The 19,940-nt window shown below is 48.7% G+C and overlaps 1 protein-coding gene across 1 annotated transcript in view; it reads right to left on the reverse strand.

Moving 5' to 3' along the window:
- LOC117875115 (antigen WC1.1-like) overlaps positions 1-9,363 on the reverse strand; it is a 39,209-nt gene extending 29,846 nt beyond the window's left edge. Inside the window, exon 1 of the mRNA XM_034766102.1 lies at positions 9,345-9,363. Within this exon, the coding sequence (XP_034621993.1) occupies positions 9,345-9,363 (19 nt within the window). The remainder of the gene's footprint in view (positions 1-9,344) is intronic.
- Between the last annotated feature and the right edge of the window lie 10,577 nt (positions 9,364-19,940).

Consider the following 19,940-nt stretch of genomic DNA (forward strand, 5'->3'; position numbering starts at 1 on the left):
TGAAGGAGTGAAATCAGGAAGGCCAAATCACACTTGGAGTTGCAGCTAGCAAGAGATGTTAAGAGTAACAAGAAGGGTTTCTTCAGGTATGTTAGCAACAAGAAGAAAGTCAAGGAAAGTGTGGGCCCCTTACTGAATGAGGGAGGCAATCTAGTGACAGAGGATGTGGAAAAAGTTAATGTACTCAATGCTTTTTTTGCCACTGTCTTCACGAACAAGTTCAGCTCCCAGACTGCTACACTGGGCAGCACAGCATGGGGAGGAGGTGACCAGCCCTCTGTGGAGAAAGAAGTGGTTCAGGACTATTTAGAAAAGCTGGACGAGCACAAAACCATGGGGCTGGATGCACTGCATCTGAGGGTGCTAAAGGAGTTGGCGGATGTGATTGCAGAGCCATTGGCCATTATCTTTGAAAACTCATGGCGATCGGGAGAGGTCCCTGATAACTGGAAAAAGGTTAATGTAGTGCCCATCTTTAAAAAAGGGAAGAAGGAGGATCCGGGGAACTACAGGCCAGTCAGCCTCACCTCAGTCCCTGGAAAAATTATGGAGCAGGTCCTCAAGGAATTAATTCTGAAGCACTTAGAGGAGAGGAAAGTGATCAGGAACAGTCAGCATGGATTCACCAAGGGCAAGTCATGCCTGACTAACCTAATTGCCTTCTATGATGAAATAACTGGTTCTGTGGATGAGGGGAAAGCAGTGGATGTGTTATTCCTTGACTTTAGCAAAGCTTTTGATACGGTCTCCCACAGTATTGTTGCCGGCAACTTAAAGAGGTATGGGCTGGATGAATGGACTATAAAGTGGATAGAAAGCTGGCTAGATCGTCGGGCTCAACAGGTAGTGATCAATGGCTCCATGTCTAGTTGGCAGCTGGTATCAAGCGGAGTGCCTCAAGGGTCGGTCCTGGGGCCGGTTTTGTTCAATATCTTCATTAATGATCTGGGGTAGGAGTGTGCCAAGTCTTCATTTATTCACTTTAATTTAAGGTTTTGCGTGCCGGTAATACATTTTAATGTTTTTAGAAGGTCTCTCTCTATAAGTCTATATATTATATAACTAAACTATTGTTGTATTGTAAAATAAACAAGGTTTTCAAAATGTTTAAGAAGCTTCATTTAAAATTAAATTAAAATGTTGATCTTACACTGCTGGCCCGCTCAGCCCGCTGCTGGTCTGGGGTTCTGTTCACCTAGGCCGGCAGCGGGCTGAGCAGGGCCTGCAGCCAGGACCCTGGCTGGCAAGGATCCAGCAGCCAGAACCCCAAACCGGCACCAGGCTGTGCAGGGCCGGCGGCTGGGACCCCAGACCAGCAGTGGTCTGAGTGGCTCAGCCCACTGCCGCTCAGGGGTTCCATCCGTCGGCTCCTGCCAGCCAGGATCCCAGCTGCCGGACCTGCTCAGCCCACTGCTGGTCTGGGGTCCCGGCCCTGTCCACATACAGTGGGTACCTACCTTCTCCCTGGTTCTGGCCCATTCTCTTCCTCTCTCTGCATTGAGCTGAGGGTGGGAGTGCACTGAGCACAGGGCTGGGGGTGGAGGGTCTGGCCAGGAGCTAGAATGGGGGGGGGGCTCAGGGTTGGGGCAGGAGGTTTGGGTGTGGGTAACTTACCTGGGCAGCTCCCATTTGGTGCAAGGGGTGCAGGTGGGAATTTGGGGGGGGTTCAGGAGTTCCCATTTGGTGCTCAGGGTGGGGATGTGGGGGGTGCATGGGATGTGGGGGGCTGGGGATGTGGTGGGATGCAAGAGTCAGGGCAGTGGGCTGGGGGGATGTGAGGGGGGTGTCAGGGCAGGGGGTGGGGGGCTGGGTATGTGTGGGGGTGCCAGAGTCAGGGCTGGGGTCGTGGGGGGGGGAGGAGTCAAGCAGAGGGCTGGGTGTGTATGAGGGGGCTAAAGGGCTCAGGGCAGGGGCCTGGGGGTGTGCAGGGCTGCGGGGCTCAGGGCAGAGGGCTGGGTGTGTATGAGGGGGGAGTCAGGGCAGAGGGCTGGGGTGTGTGTGAGGGGGGGTCAGGGCAAGGGGCTGGAGGGGATATGCCCCATTCCACCACCACCCCTTCCCCAAGGCCCTGCCACCACTTCTCTGCCTCCGCCGGGAGCAGCAAGCACGCTGACTCTGCTTCTTCCTGATCCCCTCCCTCGCAAGGGCCATCAGCTGATCAGCCGGCAGGGAAGGAGGGACGGAGCGGCGGAGGAGGGACAGGAACCCAGCACACTGCGGGAAGAGGCAGGGTAGCCAGCAGGACCAAGCATCTGCCCCCTGCCCCTTGCCCCTGCGAGGGAGGCGGGGGGGCGGAGGGCGAAGAAGAGCGGGCCGGGCCAGGCTGGGCAGGATTTTTAATGGCACGCTGCTGCCTGCTGGGACTCCGGCAGGCAGCAGCATGCCATTAAAAATCGGCACACGTGCCATACGCTGCAGACTCCTGATCTGGAGGATGGCGTGAACTGCACTCTCAGCAAAGTTTGCAGATGACACTAAACTCGGAGGAATGGTAGATACCCTGGAGGGTAGGGATAGGATACAGAGGGACTTAGATAAATTAGAGGATTGGGCCAAAAGAAACCTGATGAGGTTCAACAGGGACAAGTGCAGAGTCCTGCACTTAGGACGGAAGAATCCCATGCACTGCTACAGACTAGGGACCAAATGGCTAGGCAGCAGTTCTGCAGACAAAGACCCAGTGGACGAGAAGCTGGATATGAGTCGACAGTGTGCCCTTGTTGCCAAGAAGTCTAAAGGCATTTTGGGCTGTATAAGTAGGGGCATTGCCAGCAGATTGAGGGACATGATCAGTCCCCTCTCTTCGACACTGGTGAGACCTCATCTGGAGTACTGTGTCCAGTTTTGGGCCCCACACTATAAGAAGGATGTGGAAAAATTGGAAAGAGTCCAGCGGAGGGCAACAAAAAAGATTACGAGGTTGGAACACATGACTTATGAGGAGAGGCTGAGGGAACTGGGATTGTTTAGTCTGCAGAAGAGAAGAATGAGGGGGGATTTGATAGCTGCTTTCAACTACCTGAAAGGGGGTTCCAAAGAGAATGGATCTAGATTGTTCTCAGTGGTAGCAGAGAACAATGGTCTCAAGTTGAAGTGGGGGAGGTTTAGGTTGGATATTAGGAAAAACTTTTTCACTAGGAGGGTGGTGAAACACTGGAATGGGTTACCTAGAGAGGTGGTGGAATCTCCTTCCTTAGAGGTTTTTAAGGTCAGGCTTGACAAAGCCCTGGCTGGGATGATTTAGTTGGGAATTGGTCCTGCTTTGAGCAGGGGGTTGGACTAGATGACCTCTTGAGGTCCCTTCCAACGCTGATATTCTATGATTCTATGTTGGGCACTACTGATGTAAAGGTGGAGCTCAATGGACAGGCTGCTAAATTGCCACTGTTTGTGGTAAGAGGTAATTACCCAGCCTTAATGGGTAGGTCTTGGCTTAGGAAGATTCAGCTGAACTGGGCAGAAGAGCACCAAATGACTAAAGAAACCAGTCTGACCGCTATACTAAGGAAACCATAAAGGACTACTAAGGACTACCATAAATGTTCCTGCAAATAAAAATTAACTCTCCTGGATATTCCCAAATTATCAAATAAGTAGGGCTGTCAAGCGATAAAAAAAACGTGATTAATCGTGAGATTTTTAAAAATTGTGATTAATCGCAGTTTTAATCACACCATTAAACAATCATAGAATACCATTTATTTACATATGTTGGATGTTTTCTCCATTTTCAAATATATAGATTTCAATTACAACACAGAACACAAAGTGTACAGTGCTCACTTTACATTATTTTTATTAAAATATTTCCACTGTAAAAAATATAAATGAAAGAAATAGCATTTTTCAGTTCCCCTCATAAATGTACTGCAGTGCAATCTCTTTATTGTGAAAGTACAACTTACAAATGTAGATTTTATTTTTACATAACTGAACACAAAAATAAAACAATGTAAAACTTTAAAACCTACAAGTCCACTCAGTCCTACTTCATGTTCAGTGAATTGCTAAGACAAACAAGTTTGTTTACAGTTATGGGAGATAATGCTGCCCGCTTCTTATTTACAATGTAACCTGAAAGTGAGAACAGGCATTCACATGGCACTGTTCTAGCCAGCTTCCACCCTGAAATCTACAGCCTCTGCCTATTTTCCTCTAATGCTATCTGTTGGGAAACAGTTTGCTTAGAGTATTCACTATTAGTGGCAGATTAGCCACTGGGCTGACTGGGCCCGTGCCAGGGGCCCTGGCCAACTGGGGAGCCCCCAGAAAAATCCACCGCCACCGGTAGAAACCTGAAGCCCTGGCCACTGGGCGGGCAGGATAGGGAAGTCCCCACACCCTGACCCCATACTGCAGAAGCAGCACTGGGTGGAGGGAAGCCCCCGTCTCCAGGGGCTCCTGAATCCATACCTGGCAGCAGCCACAGGATGGGGACATTCCCTTCCCAGCAGCCCCCATCCCTGGCAGAAGCTGCAGGACAGTGGAAGCCTGCCCCCCCAGTGTCCCTCATCCCCAGCAGCAGCCAGGTGACAAGGAAAGTCCCCACTAGTGCCCCCCACCCATTCCCGGCAGAAGCCATGGGGCGGCAGGGGAAGCCCCCGTGCCGGACCCACTCTCCAGCGGAAGCACCAGGCGGGCAAGGCAGAAGAAGCCCCAGCACCCGACTCTGGACCCCCACAGCAGCCCAGGGGTCACAGGGGAAGCCCCAGCACCTGGATCCCTGCTGTGGCCCTGAGACTCAAGGAGCTCTCACTCCCAGCTGAAGCCCTGGGCCGTGGTGTGGGGATAGAGCTTCTCTGGTCTTGGGGCTATGGTTGGGGAGCAGAAAATAGCAAAAGGGTTGGGTGTGGCGGTATGGGGGGACCCTGGGTGGACCAGGGCAGCCAGGGGAAGGGGAAGAAAGGGGTGGGGCTGTGGATGGAGCTACAGGCAGAAGGGATGGGTAGGGGGTCCCCCACTTGCTCTGGCCCAGGGCCTCTGGAAATCTTAATCTGTCTCTGTTCACTATGTGCTTCTGCATTGAGCAAGGGAATGTGCATGCTAGACAGGAAGGTTTATGCTGCAGTTAATGGCTGTGTAACTGAAGTATTTACTTTCAAAACCATTTCAGGTACTAACCCACTACACTTTTCTTCTACCTCCCTGTGAATGTTAAGAACATAAGAATGGTCCTACTGGTTCAGAACAAGGGTCCATATAGCCCAGTATCCTGTCTTCCAACAGTGGCCAGTGCCAGGTGCCCCAGAGGGAATGAACAGAACAGGTAATCATCAAGTTATCCATCCCCTGTCACTCATTCCCAGCTTCTGGCAAACAGAGGCTAGGGACACCATTCCTGCCCATCCTGGCTAATAGCCATTGATGGACCTATCCTCCATGAATTTATCTAGTTCTTTTTTTAACCCTGTTATGGTCTTTGTTATATCCTTGGGGGCAACAGTTTTAGGAAGAAATCATTGGAGACACAGAGAGCTGTAAACCTTGAAAGCAGCCATTTATTGCCACACACTGAACTAACCAAAAACCTGCCAAAACTGGCTGGGCTATCCCCTAATAATCTAACTCAGTTGCCATAGCAACACAAGATTCTATTACCACAACAACCAAATACACAACATATTCCTCCCCCCTTAATAAGAACGTGCCCTGAATAAAACAAACACTAAAATAGAGAAGGAGGGTAGACTGCCTCCATTCTCGACTAAACCCCGGTGGTTATTTTGCCCCGTAACCGTGGGTTCGCCCTAGCTAAAGATCCAGCCATTGAGGAGGCCTTCTGTCTCTAGGTGGATTACGGCGGACTTCTGATGTTGTTGCCCCAAAAGTGTCTTGGGCGCGGGCCTGACAATGGGCTCAGGGTTCGTAGGGCGAATGGGTGAGGATGTGGTATCAGCTCATGCTGGGCAGAGGGATATCTCTGCCCCAGCAGTAATGAAGGGGAAAAGTCAGGAACAGGTGACTCTTGATTCAGTGTCTCGCCGGAAGTGGTGAAGTCACACAACTCAACTGAAGATGTGTCCTGAGTACTGGGATGACCTGGCAGCAGCTGATCTACATGTCGCCGCCAGGTGAGATCCTCGGCAGTCCAGACTGTGTAGAAAACAGGCCCTGTTTGAGCGATGACAGTGGCAGGGACCCATTTAGCTCCAGAAGTATAATTCCAAGCCAAAACCGGCTGTCCCGGGCTAAAGGTTCGGTCTTTTGCTCTGGGTGCACGCCTGATGACTTGATCTTGCTGCTGACATTGCACAATTTGTCAGGGTTCAGAAGGTTTTAGCAGATTAAAGCAAGTGCGCAGCTGTCATCCCATCATTAGAAAGGACAGGGGTGCCTTGGTTGTAGCATGAGGTGTGTTTCTGTAGGATAGTAAGAAGGTGACCAGACGCTTTTGAATGGGTAATTGTCCCCTTGCTGATTTCAAAGCTTGTTTCATTGTCTGCACAAATCTTTCAGCTAATCCATTGGTGGATGGATGATATGGTCCTAAAGTGATGTGGTGTATCCCATTTGCCTTCATAACATTTTGAAACTCCTGAGAGACGAACTGCGGTCCGTTGTTGCTCACAAGTTGTTCTGGCAGACCAAAATGACTAAAGAGTCTTCGTAGTTTTTGGATAGTACTCTCTGCAGTAGTGGACTGCATTATAGAGACTTCTGGCCATTCAGAATGGGCATCTACCACCACCAAGAACATGCTTCTTTCAAGGGGGCCAGCGAAGTCAACGTGAATACGTTGCCACGGGTTTTCAGGCCAGTCCCATGGGTGTAGGGGTGCCCACTGGGGTGTATTCCTCACACCCTGACATGACATACAAGCTCTTGCCTTCTCTTCAATAGCACTGTCCAATCCAGGCCACCAAAAATAGCTTAGTGCAATTTCCTTTGTGCGCACTATTCCACAGAATGTAGCTGTTCTAACATCTGTGATCTCAGTGGTGGTGAGATAATGACACGTCTCCCCCACAACGAACAACCAGATTGGATCGATAACTCCATCCTCCTGGACAGGTAGATAACAAGCTCGGGTGAGACCGGAGAGGTTCGTCGAGATGTTCCATGCATCACCCGGTCCATAACTTGGGACAATACTGGGTCAATTTGAGTTGCCTTCTTTACCTGAGTAGCAGTGATGGGTGTATTCTCTACCTGTTCAAAGTAAAAGATTTCCTTCTAGGCAATATCTTGACGTTTGACTGGCAAAGGCAGTCTTGAGAGACCATCCGCATTGCCGTGCAGAGTAGATTTCTGATATTTGATTTCATGTGTGTGCGTGGAAAGCAACAATGCCCAATGTTGCATACAACTAGTAGCTAATGGGGGAATGCCTGTGTGGGGTCCAAAAATTGAAGTCAGGGGTCGATAGTCTGTGAGAAGAATAAACTTCTGTCCGAACAGGTACTGGTGAAACTTCCGAATTCCAAAAACAATTCCCAGTGCCTCACATTCGATTTGGGCATAGTTAGTTTCTGCTTTGCTTAGAGTGCAGGAAGCAAAAGCAATAGGTCTCTCTTCTCCCGAAGGCATAATGTGTGACACGACTGCTCCCACTCCATAAGGGGATGCATCGTAGGCCAACTGTAGGGGTAAGGATGGATCAAAGTGCGTCAGAACTTCAGAATTTAGCAATGCATCCTTAGCTTTGTTAAATGCAACATCACGGGTTTCAGTCCACTTCCAGGCCTTGTTCTGCCCAAGGAGTTCATGAAGTGGTTTTAGCAGTCTGGCTAACTGTGAGATGAACTTTCCATAAGAGTTCAATAGTCCTAGAAACGAGCAAAGCTGGCTAACATTTTGAGGTGGGGGAGCCTCCAAAAGAGCCTTAACTTTTGCAGGAGCCTTACAAAGACCTGTAGCATCAATGATGTGTCCCAAATATTCAACAGAGGGCTGGAAGAATTCACACTTGTCTTTGCGGACTCATAGGCCATACTCTTCCAGTCTTTGTAGGGTAGCCTCTAAATTCTTTAGGTGATCCTCCTCATTCCTTCCAATGACCAGGATGTGGTCCAGATAGCACTGGACTCCTGGCAAGCCACACAAGATCTGGTCCATAGCCCTCTGGAATAGGGCGGGAGCAGACATTATTCCAAAGGGTAGGTGACAGTATCAATAAAGCCCCTTATGCGTCACAATAGTCAACAGCTCTTGGGGCTTTTCATTGACGTTCATCTGTAAATATGCTTGACTCAGATCAATCTTACTGAACTTTTGTCCCCTACCCAGGCCTCTGAAGAGGTCATCAATGCGGGGAAGCGGGTATTGCTCTGCACACAACACTGGGTTGATGGTGACTTTAAGATCATCGCAAATCCAGAGGGAGCCATCTTTCTTCACTATTGGAACAATAGGAGTTGCCCATGGGCTATGGGTAACTGGTATTAGGACTCCATTTGTGACCGGGCGCCCCAGGTCCGCTTCAACCTTCGGCCTGATGGCATATGGAATAGTTTTGGCTTTCAGATATTTTGGTTGACTGTCAGGTTTAATGTTCGATGTTAAAGTGATTCCCTTCATACTTCCCGGATCATCTCCAAAAACAGCAGCATGTTTCCTTAGTATAGTGGGCAAATTGAATTCTTCTTTAGTCATTCGGTGCACTTCTGGCCAGTTCAGCTGGATCTTCCTAAGCCAAGACCTACCCATTAAGTAATTGGGTAATTACCTCTCACCACAAACACTGGCAATTTAGCAGCCTGCCCATTGAGCTCCACCTTAACATCAGTAGTGCCCAACAGGGAACAGCTTCTCCCGTATATGTCTTCAGAACTGTTTTTGTTGCTTTAAGCAGAAGTTGCTGTAGCTTTTCTTTATACACAGTCTCAGAGACCAGCGAGATGGCTGCACCGGCGTCCAGTTCCATACATATAGGTTTGCTGTCCAACAACGGGGTTACCCAGTATTCATGTGAGCCCACTGCCAAAGACAAAACCTGGAGTGGCTCTTCTTCTTGTGATGAGGTGTCTCCTTGGTCATCCTGGGCCTGCCCTAGAGTATGCAGATTTCCCTTTTTGGTCGGCCAGACCACAGGCCTCTTCTTCTTTTGTTTACAGGCACGTTCAATGTGTCCCTTTTTGCCACAGTGTCAACATACCTGGTCCTTACACCAGCATTCTGATGCATGGTGACCCGGCTTACCACAGCAGTAACATTGCTGACTCCCCACAGTTTTGTGGGTAGGTTCTTGTGACACTTTATGCACCCTAGGGGATGCACTGATGTATTGTGCCTCCTTTGTAGCCAGTTCCATGGAGACCGCAATATCAACAGCCTTCTGTAAGGTAAGCTGAGCCTTTGTCAATAGGCGCTTCCATATAGCTTCACTGTGCAGGCCACACACTAACCTGTCATGTAGGGCGTCATTTAGTATCTCCTTAAATTCACAGTGTTCTGCAAGCTTTCTCAAAGTTGCTACAAATTATACAACTGTTTCGTCTTCTTTCTGGTCTCTTTTGTGGAACCTATATCTTTCAGCAATTACCAGTGGTTTTGGAGAAAAATGGGACCCCAGGATTTCCACAAAGTCACTGTAAGATTTAGTCTCTGGCTTAACAGGGTGTAGTAAGCTGTGTAGCAGGGAGTAGGTCTTAGCCCCTACAACACTTAAGAATATTGGCACTTCCTTCTCTTCTGTAATGTCATTTGCAATAACAAAAAGCTCAAAACACTCAGTATATACATGCCATTGCACTACAGTCTCCTCAAAAGGTTCCAGTGTCCCTGTAAGGGTATGTCTACACTACAAAATTAGGTCGAATTTATAAAAGCCGGTTTTATAGATATCGGTTTTATACAGTCAATTGTGTGTGTCCCCACATAAAATGCTCTAAGTGCATGAAGCTGGCAGACCATGTCCACAGTACCGAGGCTAGTGTCGACTTCCGGAGCGTTGCACTGTGGGTAGCTATCCCATAGTTCCCGCAGTCTCCGCCGCCCATTGGAATTCTGGGTTGAGATCCCAATGCCTGATGATGCAAAACAGTGTCGCGGGGGGGTTCTGGGTACATGCCGTCAGGCCCCTCCCCCTCCGTCAGAGCAACGGCAGACAATCGATTCGCGCCTTTTTACCTGGGTTACCTGTGCAGACAACATACCATGGCAAGCATGGAGCCCACTCAGCTCAGCTCAGCTCACCGTCACCATATGTCATCTGGGTGCCGGCAGACGTGGTACTACATTGCTACACAGCAGCAGCTAATTGCCTTTTGGCAGTAGACGGTGCAGTATGACTGGTAGCCTTCATCGGCTATCTGGGTGCTGGCAGACGTGGGGCTGCATTACTACACAGCAGCAGCCCCTTGCCTTTTGGCAGTAGATGGTGTATTAAGATTGATATCCGTCATCGTCGTATTCCAGTTCAATAAGAGGCACCTGGGCAGACATGCTTTGTCTCCTGGAGACTCAGTCCTGCCGGCAGTCCAATTGAACCATCTTAACGATGATGGCTAGCAGTCGTAGTACAGTACACCCAGAAGATGCTGAGGGCTATCAGTCATGCTGCACCGTCTGCTGCCAGCTTAAGATGTAAAAAATAGATGTATTCCTTTGCTTCCCCCTCCCTCCGTGAAATCAACAGCCTGCTAAACCCAGGGTTTTGAGTTCAATCTTTGGGGAGGCCATTCTGTGTGACAGTTGTTTGTGTTTCTCCCTGATGCACAGCCACCTTTGTTGATTTTAATTCCCTGTACCTGTACGCCATGTCGTCAGTCGCCCCTCCCTCCCTCCGTGAGTTTCACGCCTTTTTTCAGACCAGACGCCATAGCACTGGGATCATGGATCACCACGGCAATTATGAGTACTATGAACACCACGCACATTGTCCTGGAGTATATGCAGAGCCAGGACATGCCAAAGCAAAACCAGGACCAGCCGATGAGGTGATTGCAGCGCGGTGACGAGAGTGATGAGGAAATTGACATGGACACAGTCCTCACACAAGGTATGGGCCCCAGCAATGTACAAATCATGGTGTTACTGGGGCAGGTTCATGCCATGGAACGCCAATTCTGGGCCCGGGAAACAAGCACAGACTGGTGGGACCGCATCGTGTTGCAGGTCTGGGACGATTCCCAGTGGCTGCGAAACTTTCGCATGCGTAAGGGCACTTTCATGGAACTTTGTGACTTGCTTTCCCCTGCCCTGAAGTGCCAGAATACCAGGATGAGAGCAGCCCTCACAGTTGAGAAGCGAGTGGCGATAGCCCTGTGGAAGCTTGCAACGCCAGACAGCTACTGGTCAGTCGGGATTCAATTTGGAGTGGGCAAATCTACTGTGGGGGCTACTGTGATCCAAGTTGCCAGGGCAATCAAAGACCTGCTGATATCAAGGATAGTGACTCTGGGAAACATGCAGGCCATAGTGGATGGCTTTCCTGCAATGGGATTCCCAAACTGTGGTGTGGTGATAGACGGAACCCATATCCCTATCTTGTCACCGGCGCACCAAGCCACCGAGTACATAAACAGCAAGGGGTACTTTTCAATGCTGCTGCAAGCCCTGGTGGATCACAAGGGAAATTTCACCAACATCAACGTGGGATGGCCGGGAAAGGTACATGATGATCGCGTCTTCAGGCACTCTGGTCTGTTTCGAAAGCTGGAGGAAGGGACTTTCTTCCCAGACCAGAAAATAACCGTTGGGATGTTGAAATACCTATCGTGATCCTTGGGGACCCAGCCTACCCCTTAATGCCATGGCTCATGAAGCCGTACACAGGCAGCCTGGGCAGTAGTCGGGACCTGTTCAGCTACAGGCTGAGCAAGTGCCGAATGGTGGTGGAATGTGCATTTGGACATTTAAAAGTGCGCTGGCGCAGCTTACTGACTCGCTCAGACCTCAGAGAAAAGAATATCCCCATTGTTACTGCTGCTTGCTGTGCGCTCCACAATATCTGTGAGAGTAAGGGGGAGACATTTATGGCGGGGTGGGAGGTTGACGCAAATCGCCTGGCCACTGATTACGCGCAGCCAGACACCAGGGCGGTTAGAAGAGTACAGCAGGGTGCGGTGCACATCAGAGAAGCTTTGAAAATGAGTTTTGTGACTGGCCAGGCTACAGTGTGAAACTTCTGTTTGTTTCTCCTTGATGAACCCTCTGCTCCCCCCCACCCAGTTCACTCTACTTCCCTGTAAACCAACCACCCCACCCTCCCCTCCCCCCTTCGAGCACCGCTTGCAGAGGCAATAAAGTCATTGTTACTTCACATTCATGCATTCTTTATTAATTCATCACACAAATAGGGGGATAATTGCCAAGGTAGCCCAAGAGGGGTGGTGGGGAGGGAAGGAAAAGGACACACTGCAGTTTAAAACTTTAAAACTTTAACACTTATTGAAGGCTAGCCTTCCGATGCTCGGGCAATCATCTGGGGTGGAGTGACTGGGTGGCCAGAGGCCCCCCCACCGTGTTCTTGGGTGTCTGGGTGAGGAGGCAATGGGACTTGGGGAGGAGGGCTGTTGGTTACACAGGGTCCTGTAGCGGCAGTCTCTGCTCCTGCTTCCTTTCCTGCAGCTCAACCATATGCTGGATCATATCAGTTTGATGCTCCAGCAGCCGGAGCATCGACTCTTGCCTTCTGTCTGCAAGCTGACGCCACCTATCATCTTCAGCCCGCCACTTGCTCTGTTCATCCCGCGATTCAGCCCGCCACCTCTCCTCTCGTTCATATTGTGCTTTTCTGTAGTCTGACATTGACTGCCTCCACGCATTCTGCTGTGCTCTTTCAGCGTGGGAGGACATCTGGAGCTCCGTGAACATATCATCCCGAGTCCACCGTTTTCTCCTTCTAATCTTTGCTAGCCTCTGCAAAGGAGAAACATTTGCAGCTGGTGGAGGAGAAGGGAGAGGTGGTTAAAAAAGACACATTTTAGAGAACAATGGGTACACTCGTTCACGTTAAATTTTGCTGTTCACATTACACAGCACATGTGTTTTCATTACAAGGTCGCATTTTTCCTCTTATATTGAGGGCCTGCCGGTTTGGTGTGAGAGATCACTCACGTGGTGCCAGGCAACAGAATTCGGCTTGCAGGCAGCCATGGTAAGCCACCGTCTTTTGGCTTTTTTAACCCTCATAACATGTGGGAATGGTTTCAAACAGTAGTGCCCTTATTTCCCATACCAAGGACCCGTTGGGTTGGCCATTTAAAATGGGTTTGCAATGTAAAAGGAGGGGCTGGGGTTTCTGGGTTAACATGCAGCACAAACCCAACTACCCTCCCCCCCACACACACACACACCCAATTCTCTGGGATGATCCCTTCACCCCTCCCCCCCACCACGTGGCTAACAGCGGGGAACATTTCTGTTCAGCCGAGCAGGAACGGGCACTTCTGAATGCCCCCTTAATAAAATCACCCCATTTCAACCAGGTGACCGTGAATGATATCACTCTCCTGAGGATAACAAAGAGAGATAAGGAATGGATGTTGTCTGCATGCCAGCAAACACCGGGACCATACGCTGCCATGCTTTGTTATGCAATGATTCCAGACTACGTGCTACTGGCCTGGCGTGGTAAAGTGTCCTACCATGGCGGACGGGATAAGGCAGCCCTCCCCAAAAACCTTTTGCAAAGGCTTTGGGAGTACATGAAGGAGAGCTTTCTGGAGATGTCCCTGGAGGATTTCCGCTCCATCCCCATACACGTTAACAGACTTTTCCAGTAGCTGTACTGGCCGCGATTGCCAGGGCAAATTAATCATTAATCATTAAACACGCTTGCTTTTAAACCATGTGTAATATTTAGAAAGGTACACTCACCAGAGGTCCCTTGTGTGCCCTCAGGGTCTGGGAGCACGCCTTGGGTGAGTTCGGGGGTTACTGGTTCCAGGTCCAGGGTGATAAACATATCCTGGCTTTTGGGGAAACCGGTTTCTCCGCTTCCTTGTTGTGAGCTATCTTCATTGTCTTCATCATCATCATCATCTTCCGCGTACCCCGAACCCGCTTCCCTGTTGTGTGTTTCTCCATTGACGAAGTCAAAGCACACGGTTGGGGTAGTGGTGGCTGCACCCCCTAGAATGGCATGCAGCTCCGTGTAGAAGCGGCATGTTTGCGGCTCTGCCCCAGACCTTCCGTTTGCCTCTCTGGCTTTTTGGTAGGCTTGCCTTAGCGCCTTAATTTTCACGCGGCACTGCTGTGCGTCCCTGTTATGGCCTCTGTCCTTCATGGCCTTTGAGACCTTTTCTAATATTTTGCCATTTCATTTACTGCTACGGAGTTCAGCTAGCACTGATTCGTCTCCCCATATGGCGAGCAGATCCCGTACCTCCCATTCTGTCCATGCTGGAGCTCTTTTGCGATCCTGGGACTCCATCATGGTTACCTGTGCTGATGAGCTCTGCGTGGTCACCTGTGCTCTCCACGCTGGGCAAACAGGAAATGAAATTCAAAAGTTCACGGGGCTTTTCCTGTCTACCTGGTCAGTGCATCTGAGTTGAGAGTGCTGTCCAGAGTGGTCACAATGAAGCACTGTGGGATAGCTTCTGGAGGCCAATAACGTCGAATTCCGTCCACACTACCCCAAATCCGACCCGCAAAGGCCGATTTTAGTGCTAATCCCCTCGTCCGAGGTGGAGTAAAGAAACCGGTTTAAAGGGCCCTTTAAGTCGAAAGAAAGGGCTTCGTCGTGTGGACATGTCCAAGCTTAATTCGATTTAACCCTGCTAAAGTCGACCTAAACTCGTAGTGTAGACCAGGCCTAAGTGTAGCCATGATTTTAGTTTCAGTTTGCACAATCAGTGCAAACAAGCCAGTTCTCAACCCCTTCCAGCAGCCAAAAGGTTTTTTTTTTCCTACCTTAACTTCTACTTCCTTCTGTTGATGGGGCAGCACAGAGATCCCATCCTTGTCGCCAGGTTCTTATATCCTTGGGGGCAACAGTTTTAGGAAGAAATCACTGGAAACACAGAGAGCTGTAAACCTTGAAAGCAGCCATTTATTGCCACACATTGAACTAACCAAAAACCAGCCAAAACTGGCTGGGCTATCCCCTAATAATCTAACTCAGTTGTCATAACAACACAAGATTATATTACCATGACAACCAAATACACAACAGTCATGCCTTCACAACATCCTCTGGCAAGGAGTTCCACAGGTTGACTGTGCGTTGTGTGAAGAAATACTTCCTTTTATTTGTTTTAAACCTGCTGCCTATTAATATTCCTGTCCCTCAGAGCCTCACTGTGCCCCTAGCTTTTGTTTCCAGTTAAATTATAGTAAGAGGTAAGAGTGGAAGGAGCCCCGGCAGTCTGACCACATACATATTGACCTATCAAGTTATAGGTCTTTTTCCATTTGGAGTACAAAATGAGATGTTAAGGGTGATCCCCTTCTATAGGAATACAGGCCCACATTAGATTTAGGTGAACTATGTTTTTTAATTGCCGCAGCCCTGGCTCACTGGTAACTCACTCCCACGGCAGGTCATTCAGCAGGAATTTTAGATGTGCACAGAACACAGTCAGGATTGGTTCCCATATGGTTACAGAACTGTAGTAAAGTGGAACAATTTTCAGCTTGTGTGATAGGAGAACATCTGGATGCATATAAGACTGTCCTACATAAATGAAGAAAAGTTGAGGTGCCTTTATTATTCTTTTGTTCCTCTCTTTCCCCCTATTTCTCTATGGGGAATTTGCCAATGCAATATCACTGTCTTCCTTTTAAACAAAAAAGGGAATGGCTGTTGAAAATACCAATTCCAGTCCTAATAACCACTGGGAAGCATTTCTTGCTCAATTTTATCCTACTTTTTCTACAGCAAGTTACAGTGGATCAGTATATTTGATTTGGGAAAAATGAAGTAACAGCTGCCCAAACTGAGCTTGAGCACTCCTGAATTTTGAGGTGTTCAAATCTAGAAGGCAGGGGGTGGGGGGAGAGGGCTGTGGCTCTGCAGGGGAGCACGGCAGCATATATGCAGCAGTGTGTCTGGCGCTGAGTGGAGCCAGACACGCTGGACTGAGTGGCACGGTAAGGGGGTAGGAGGGTTGGATGGGGCGGAGGTTCAGGGGGGGCAGTCAGGGGGAGGGAGAAGAGGGGGTTAGATGGGTCAGGGGTTGGGGGGGGCAGTCAGGGGACAGGCAGCGGTTGGATAGGCATGGGAGTCCTGGGAGTTTGTCATTGGACAGGTAGGGGGTGGGGTCCTGGGGGGAAGTTGGGGGGGGTCTCAGGAGGGGCCAGTTGGGGACAAGGAGAAGGGAACCTTAGATGGGGGGTGGGATCCTGGGGGGCAGTTAGGGGCAGGGGTCCCGGGAGGGGGTGATCAGGGGACAGAGAGCAGGATGGGTTGGGGTTTCTGTGGGGGGCAGTTGGAGGGAGTAGATGGGGACAGGGTGGGGCTACCCTCCCTCCCCATATAGTGTCCTATTTTTTGAATGTTAATATATGGTATCCCTACTCACAGTTCAGCTCTCCATTCACTGCAGCATGAGGTCTCAGCTACCTCACTCCCTCCCCCTCTTTCCTGTTGGTAGTGGCCAAGGGAGTGCTGGGAAATGTAGTTCTTTCCCTGCTCCAGGGCTGGCTCTATAGGCAGGGAGCTAACCAAGGAACTATAGCTCCCAGGGCCCCCTGTTGGTTCTCAGCTCTCATGCTGGATCCCTGCAAATGGGCTGCCCCAAGCACGTGCTTGCTTTGCTGGTGCCTAGAGCTGACCCTGTTGGCTTGGTAAATGCTGCCAATACCCAAATGCAAAAAATCCCCTTTGAATACAGGTAGGAGCACTTGGGAATTTCTCTCTGTGGGGTACCCTCAAGCCCTTTCACACACACCCCCAGGGAAGAGCTGAGAAAGCCACAGCTAATTTCCTTTGTTTTCTATCAGCTAATCACAGCATGCACAAACCTCTTAGAACACCAAAAATCCAATCCTGTTCTTAAAAAAAAAAAAAAAAAAAATTAGTTTTAATTTTATTAAAAACAAAAAGGGAAAAAATATAGCTGGAACTTAGGCTTTTTGCTAGATCTTAAAAGAAACAATTACAAAAATTAACTTGGGGGTTCAGCTTAAATGTTACAAGCAAACAAAAGCATCTGGGTTAGCACAGAGGAGATCCACAAGCCAAAATAAAGAAAATAACCCTGATCGCGTCTAGCTAAACATTCTGAACTACTTACACATTTGGAGTTCAGATAAGTAGTTCTAGGCATGATCTAATGATTTATGATCATACTTGTCTTAAGCTGATTACAGCATTGTTGCTCTGTCCCTCCAGCCCAGAGAGAACAGAAAAAGGGAAAGTTTCTTTCCCAAATTTGAAAGTTCTAGCCTTCCCATTGGCTCTTTTGGTCAGGTGCCCACTTTTTTTCTTTACCTGGGGGACTTTTTAATCCTTTACAGGTAAAGCAAGTAAAGAGCAGACAGCAAGAGGGATTTTACAGCTAACTGGCTGGCTGTTCATAAACGGGGGCTACCCTGACTCCCCATTTATTAAGCGGTGGTATCATTTTGAACCAGAAGCACAGACCTCAGGATTTTAAAAAGGCACATTTTTCCTTTTGGGTACTTGAAAGCCAGGGAGATTTGTTTTTTGTTTGTTTTTTTTCCTTTCCTTTGCTGCCCGAAGGACAGACACCAAGAGGGATTTTACGGCTAACTGGCTGGCTGTTCATAAATGGGGGGCTTCCCCCCCCTCCCATTTATTATATTAGTGTTGTGGTAATACCCTGCATAAATAAGAATTCCAACATCTTCCTGTCTCTAAAATCTTGGGGAAACTAGCTGTTTCACAAAAACAACAAGGAGTCTGGTGGCACCTTAAAGACTAACTGATTTATTTGGGCATAAGGTTTTGTGGGTAAAAAACCACTTCTTCAGGTGCATGGAGTGAAAATTACAGATGCAGCCATTATATAATGACACATGAAGGGAAGGGAGTTACCTCACAAGTGGAGAGCCAGTGTTGACAGGGCCAATTCGATCAGGGTGGATGTAGTCTATTCCCAATAATAGATGAGGAGGTGTCAATTCCAGGAGAGGCAAAGCTGCTTTTGTAATGAGCCAGCCACACCCAGTCCCTATTCAAGCCCAACTTAATGGTGTTAAATTTGCAAATGAATTTTAGTTCTGCTATTTCTCTTTTGAAGTCTGTTTCTGAAGTTTTTTTTTTTTTTTTTTGTTCTAGTATAGCCACTTTTAAATCTGTTATAGAATGTCCAGGGAGATTGACGTGTTCTCCTACTGGCTTTTGTATGTTACTATTCCTGATGTCCGATTTGTGTCCATTTATTCTTTTACATAGGAACTGTCTGGTTTGGCCAATGTACATGGCAGAGGGGCATTGCTGGCACTTGATGGCATATATAACATTAGTAGACGTGCAGGTGAATGAGCCCTTGATGGTGTGGCTGACATGGTTGGGTCCTCTGACGGTGTCGCTAGAGTAGATATGGGAACAGAGTAGGCAACGAGGCTTGCTGCAGGGATTGGTTCCTGGGTTGGTGTTTCTGTGGTGTGTAGTTGCTGGTGAGTATTTGCTTCAGGTTGGGGTGCTGTCTGTAAGCAAGGACTGGCCTGCCTCCCAAGGTCTGTGAGAGTGAGGGATCGTTTTCCAGGATAGGTTGTAGATTGTTGATAATGTGCTGGAGAGGTTTTAGCTGGGGGCTGTATGTGATGGCCAGTGGTGTTCTGTTATTTTCCTTGTTGGGCCTGTCCTGTAGTAGGTGATTTCTGGGTACCCGTCTCGCTCTGTCAATCTTTCCTCACTTCCCCAGGTGGGTACTGTAGTTTTAAGAATGCTTGATAAAGATCTTGTAGTTTGTTTCTGTCTGAGGGTGTAACAATGCGGTTCTGGCGGGACTGAACTGAGAGTGCCAATTTAGGACAAATCGCTTAAAACAGGGCAGTTACAGCCCTAGGCTGGGGTTTTTCCACCTCTAAGGCAAACCAAACCAGCCAGACTAAGAGGACTTTGGTCTCACCCCACTGGCTAACCACAAGTCACACAAGCAATTCCCTTAGACACTCCAGTTTCCCAGTATCACCACCAGTGCTACTTGTTATGGGGACAAATGGTTATGAAAACCAATACCCCAGTAAAAGAAAAAAGGTTCTCTTGATCCCAAAGGACCAAGCCCCGACCCAGGTCAATATACAAATCAGATCTTATCCACAAATCACACTGTTGCCAATCCTTTAGAATCTAAAGGTTTATCCATAAAAGGAAAAAGATGCAGATGAGGACTAGAATTGGTTAAATGGAATCAATTACATACAGTAATGGCAAAGTTCTTGGTTCAGGCTTGTAGCAGTGATAGAAACTGCAGGTTCAAATCAAGTCTCTCTGGAATACATCCCCTTGCTGAGTCTCAAGGCATATTTGCCTTCTCTCAATGGGTTCATTGTATAGCTGATGGTCCTTAATGGGCCATCAATCATGCTAGGCAGAGCTAACACCAACTTGTCTGGGGTGTCACCCAGAAGCATAGCATAAGTTTGAAATACAGACAGTATAGTGCCAATATTCATAACTTCAACTACAAAATTGATGCACACCTATAGATAGAATAATTATAACCAGTAAACCATAACCTTGTCTTGGGGCACATCTTCACTACCCGCTGAATCGGCGGGTAGCAATCGATCTACTGGGGATCGACTTATCGCATCTAGTGAAGACGCGATAAAATTGATCCCCGATGGCTCTTCCGTCGACTCTGGAAATCCACCGCGGCAAGAGGCGGAAGCGGAGTTGACAGCAGCGCGGCAGTGGTCGACTCGCCACCGTCCTCAGGTAAGTCGACCTAAAATATGCCACTTCAGCTACATGAATAGTGTAGCTGAAGTTGCGTATCTTAGGTCGACCCCCCCTCCCCCCAGTAGTGTACACCTAGCCTTAGACACCCCATTTGATCCCCTTTATACAAGATTTGGGTGCCACTATAGAACTTTGGTTGCAACCATGATCTATATGGTCCCGGATTATGTCAATAACA

The sequence above is a fragment of the Trachemys scripta genome, chromosome 1, assembly GCF_013100865.1.
Source record: "Trachemys scripta elegans isolate TJP31775 chromosome 1, CAS_Tse_1.0, whole genome shotgun sequence".
Lineage (NCBI taxonomy): Eukaryota > Metazoa > Chordata > Testudines > Emydidae > Trachemys > Trachemys scripta.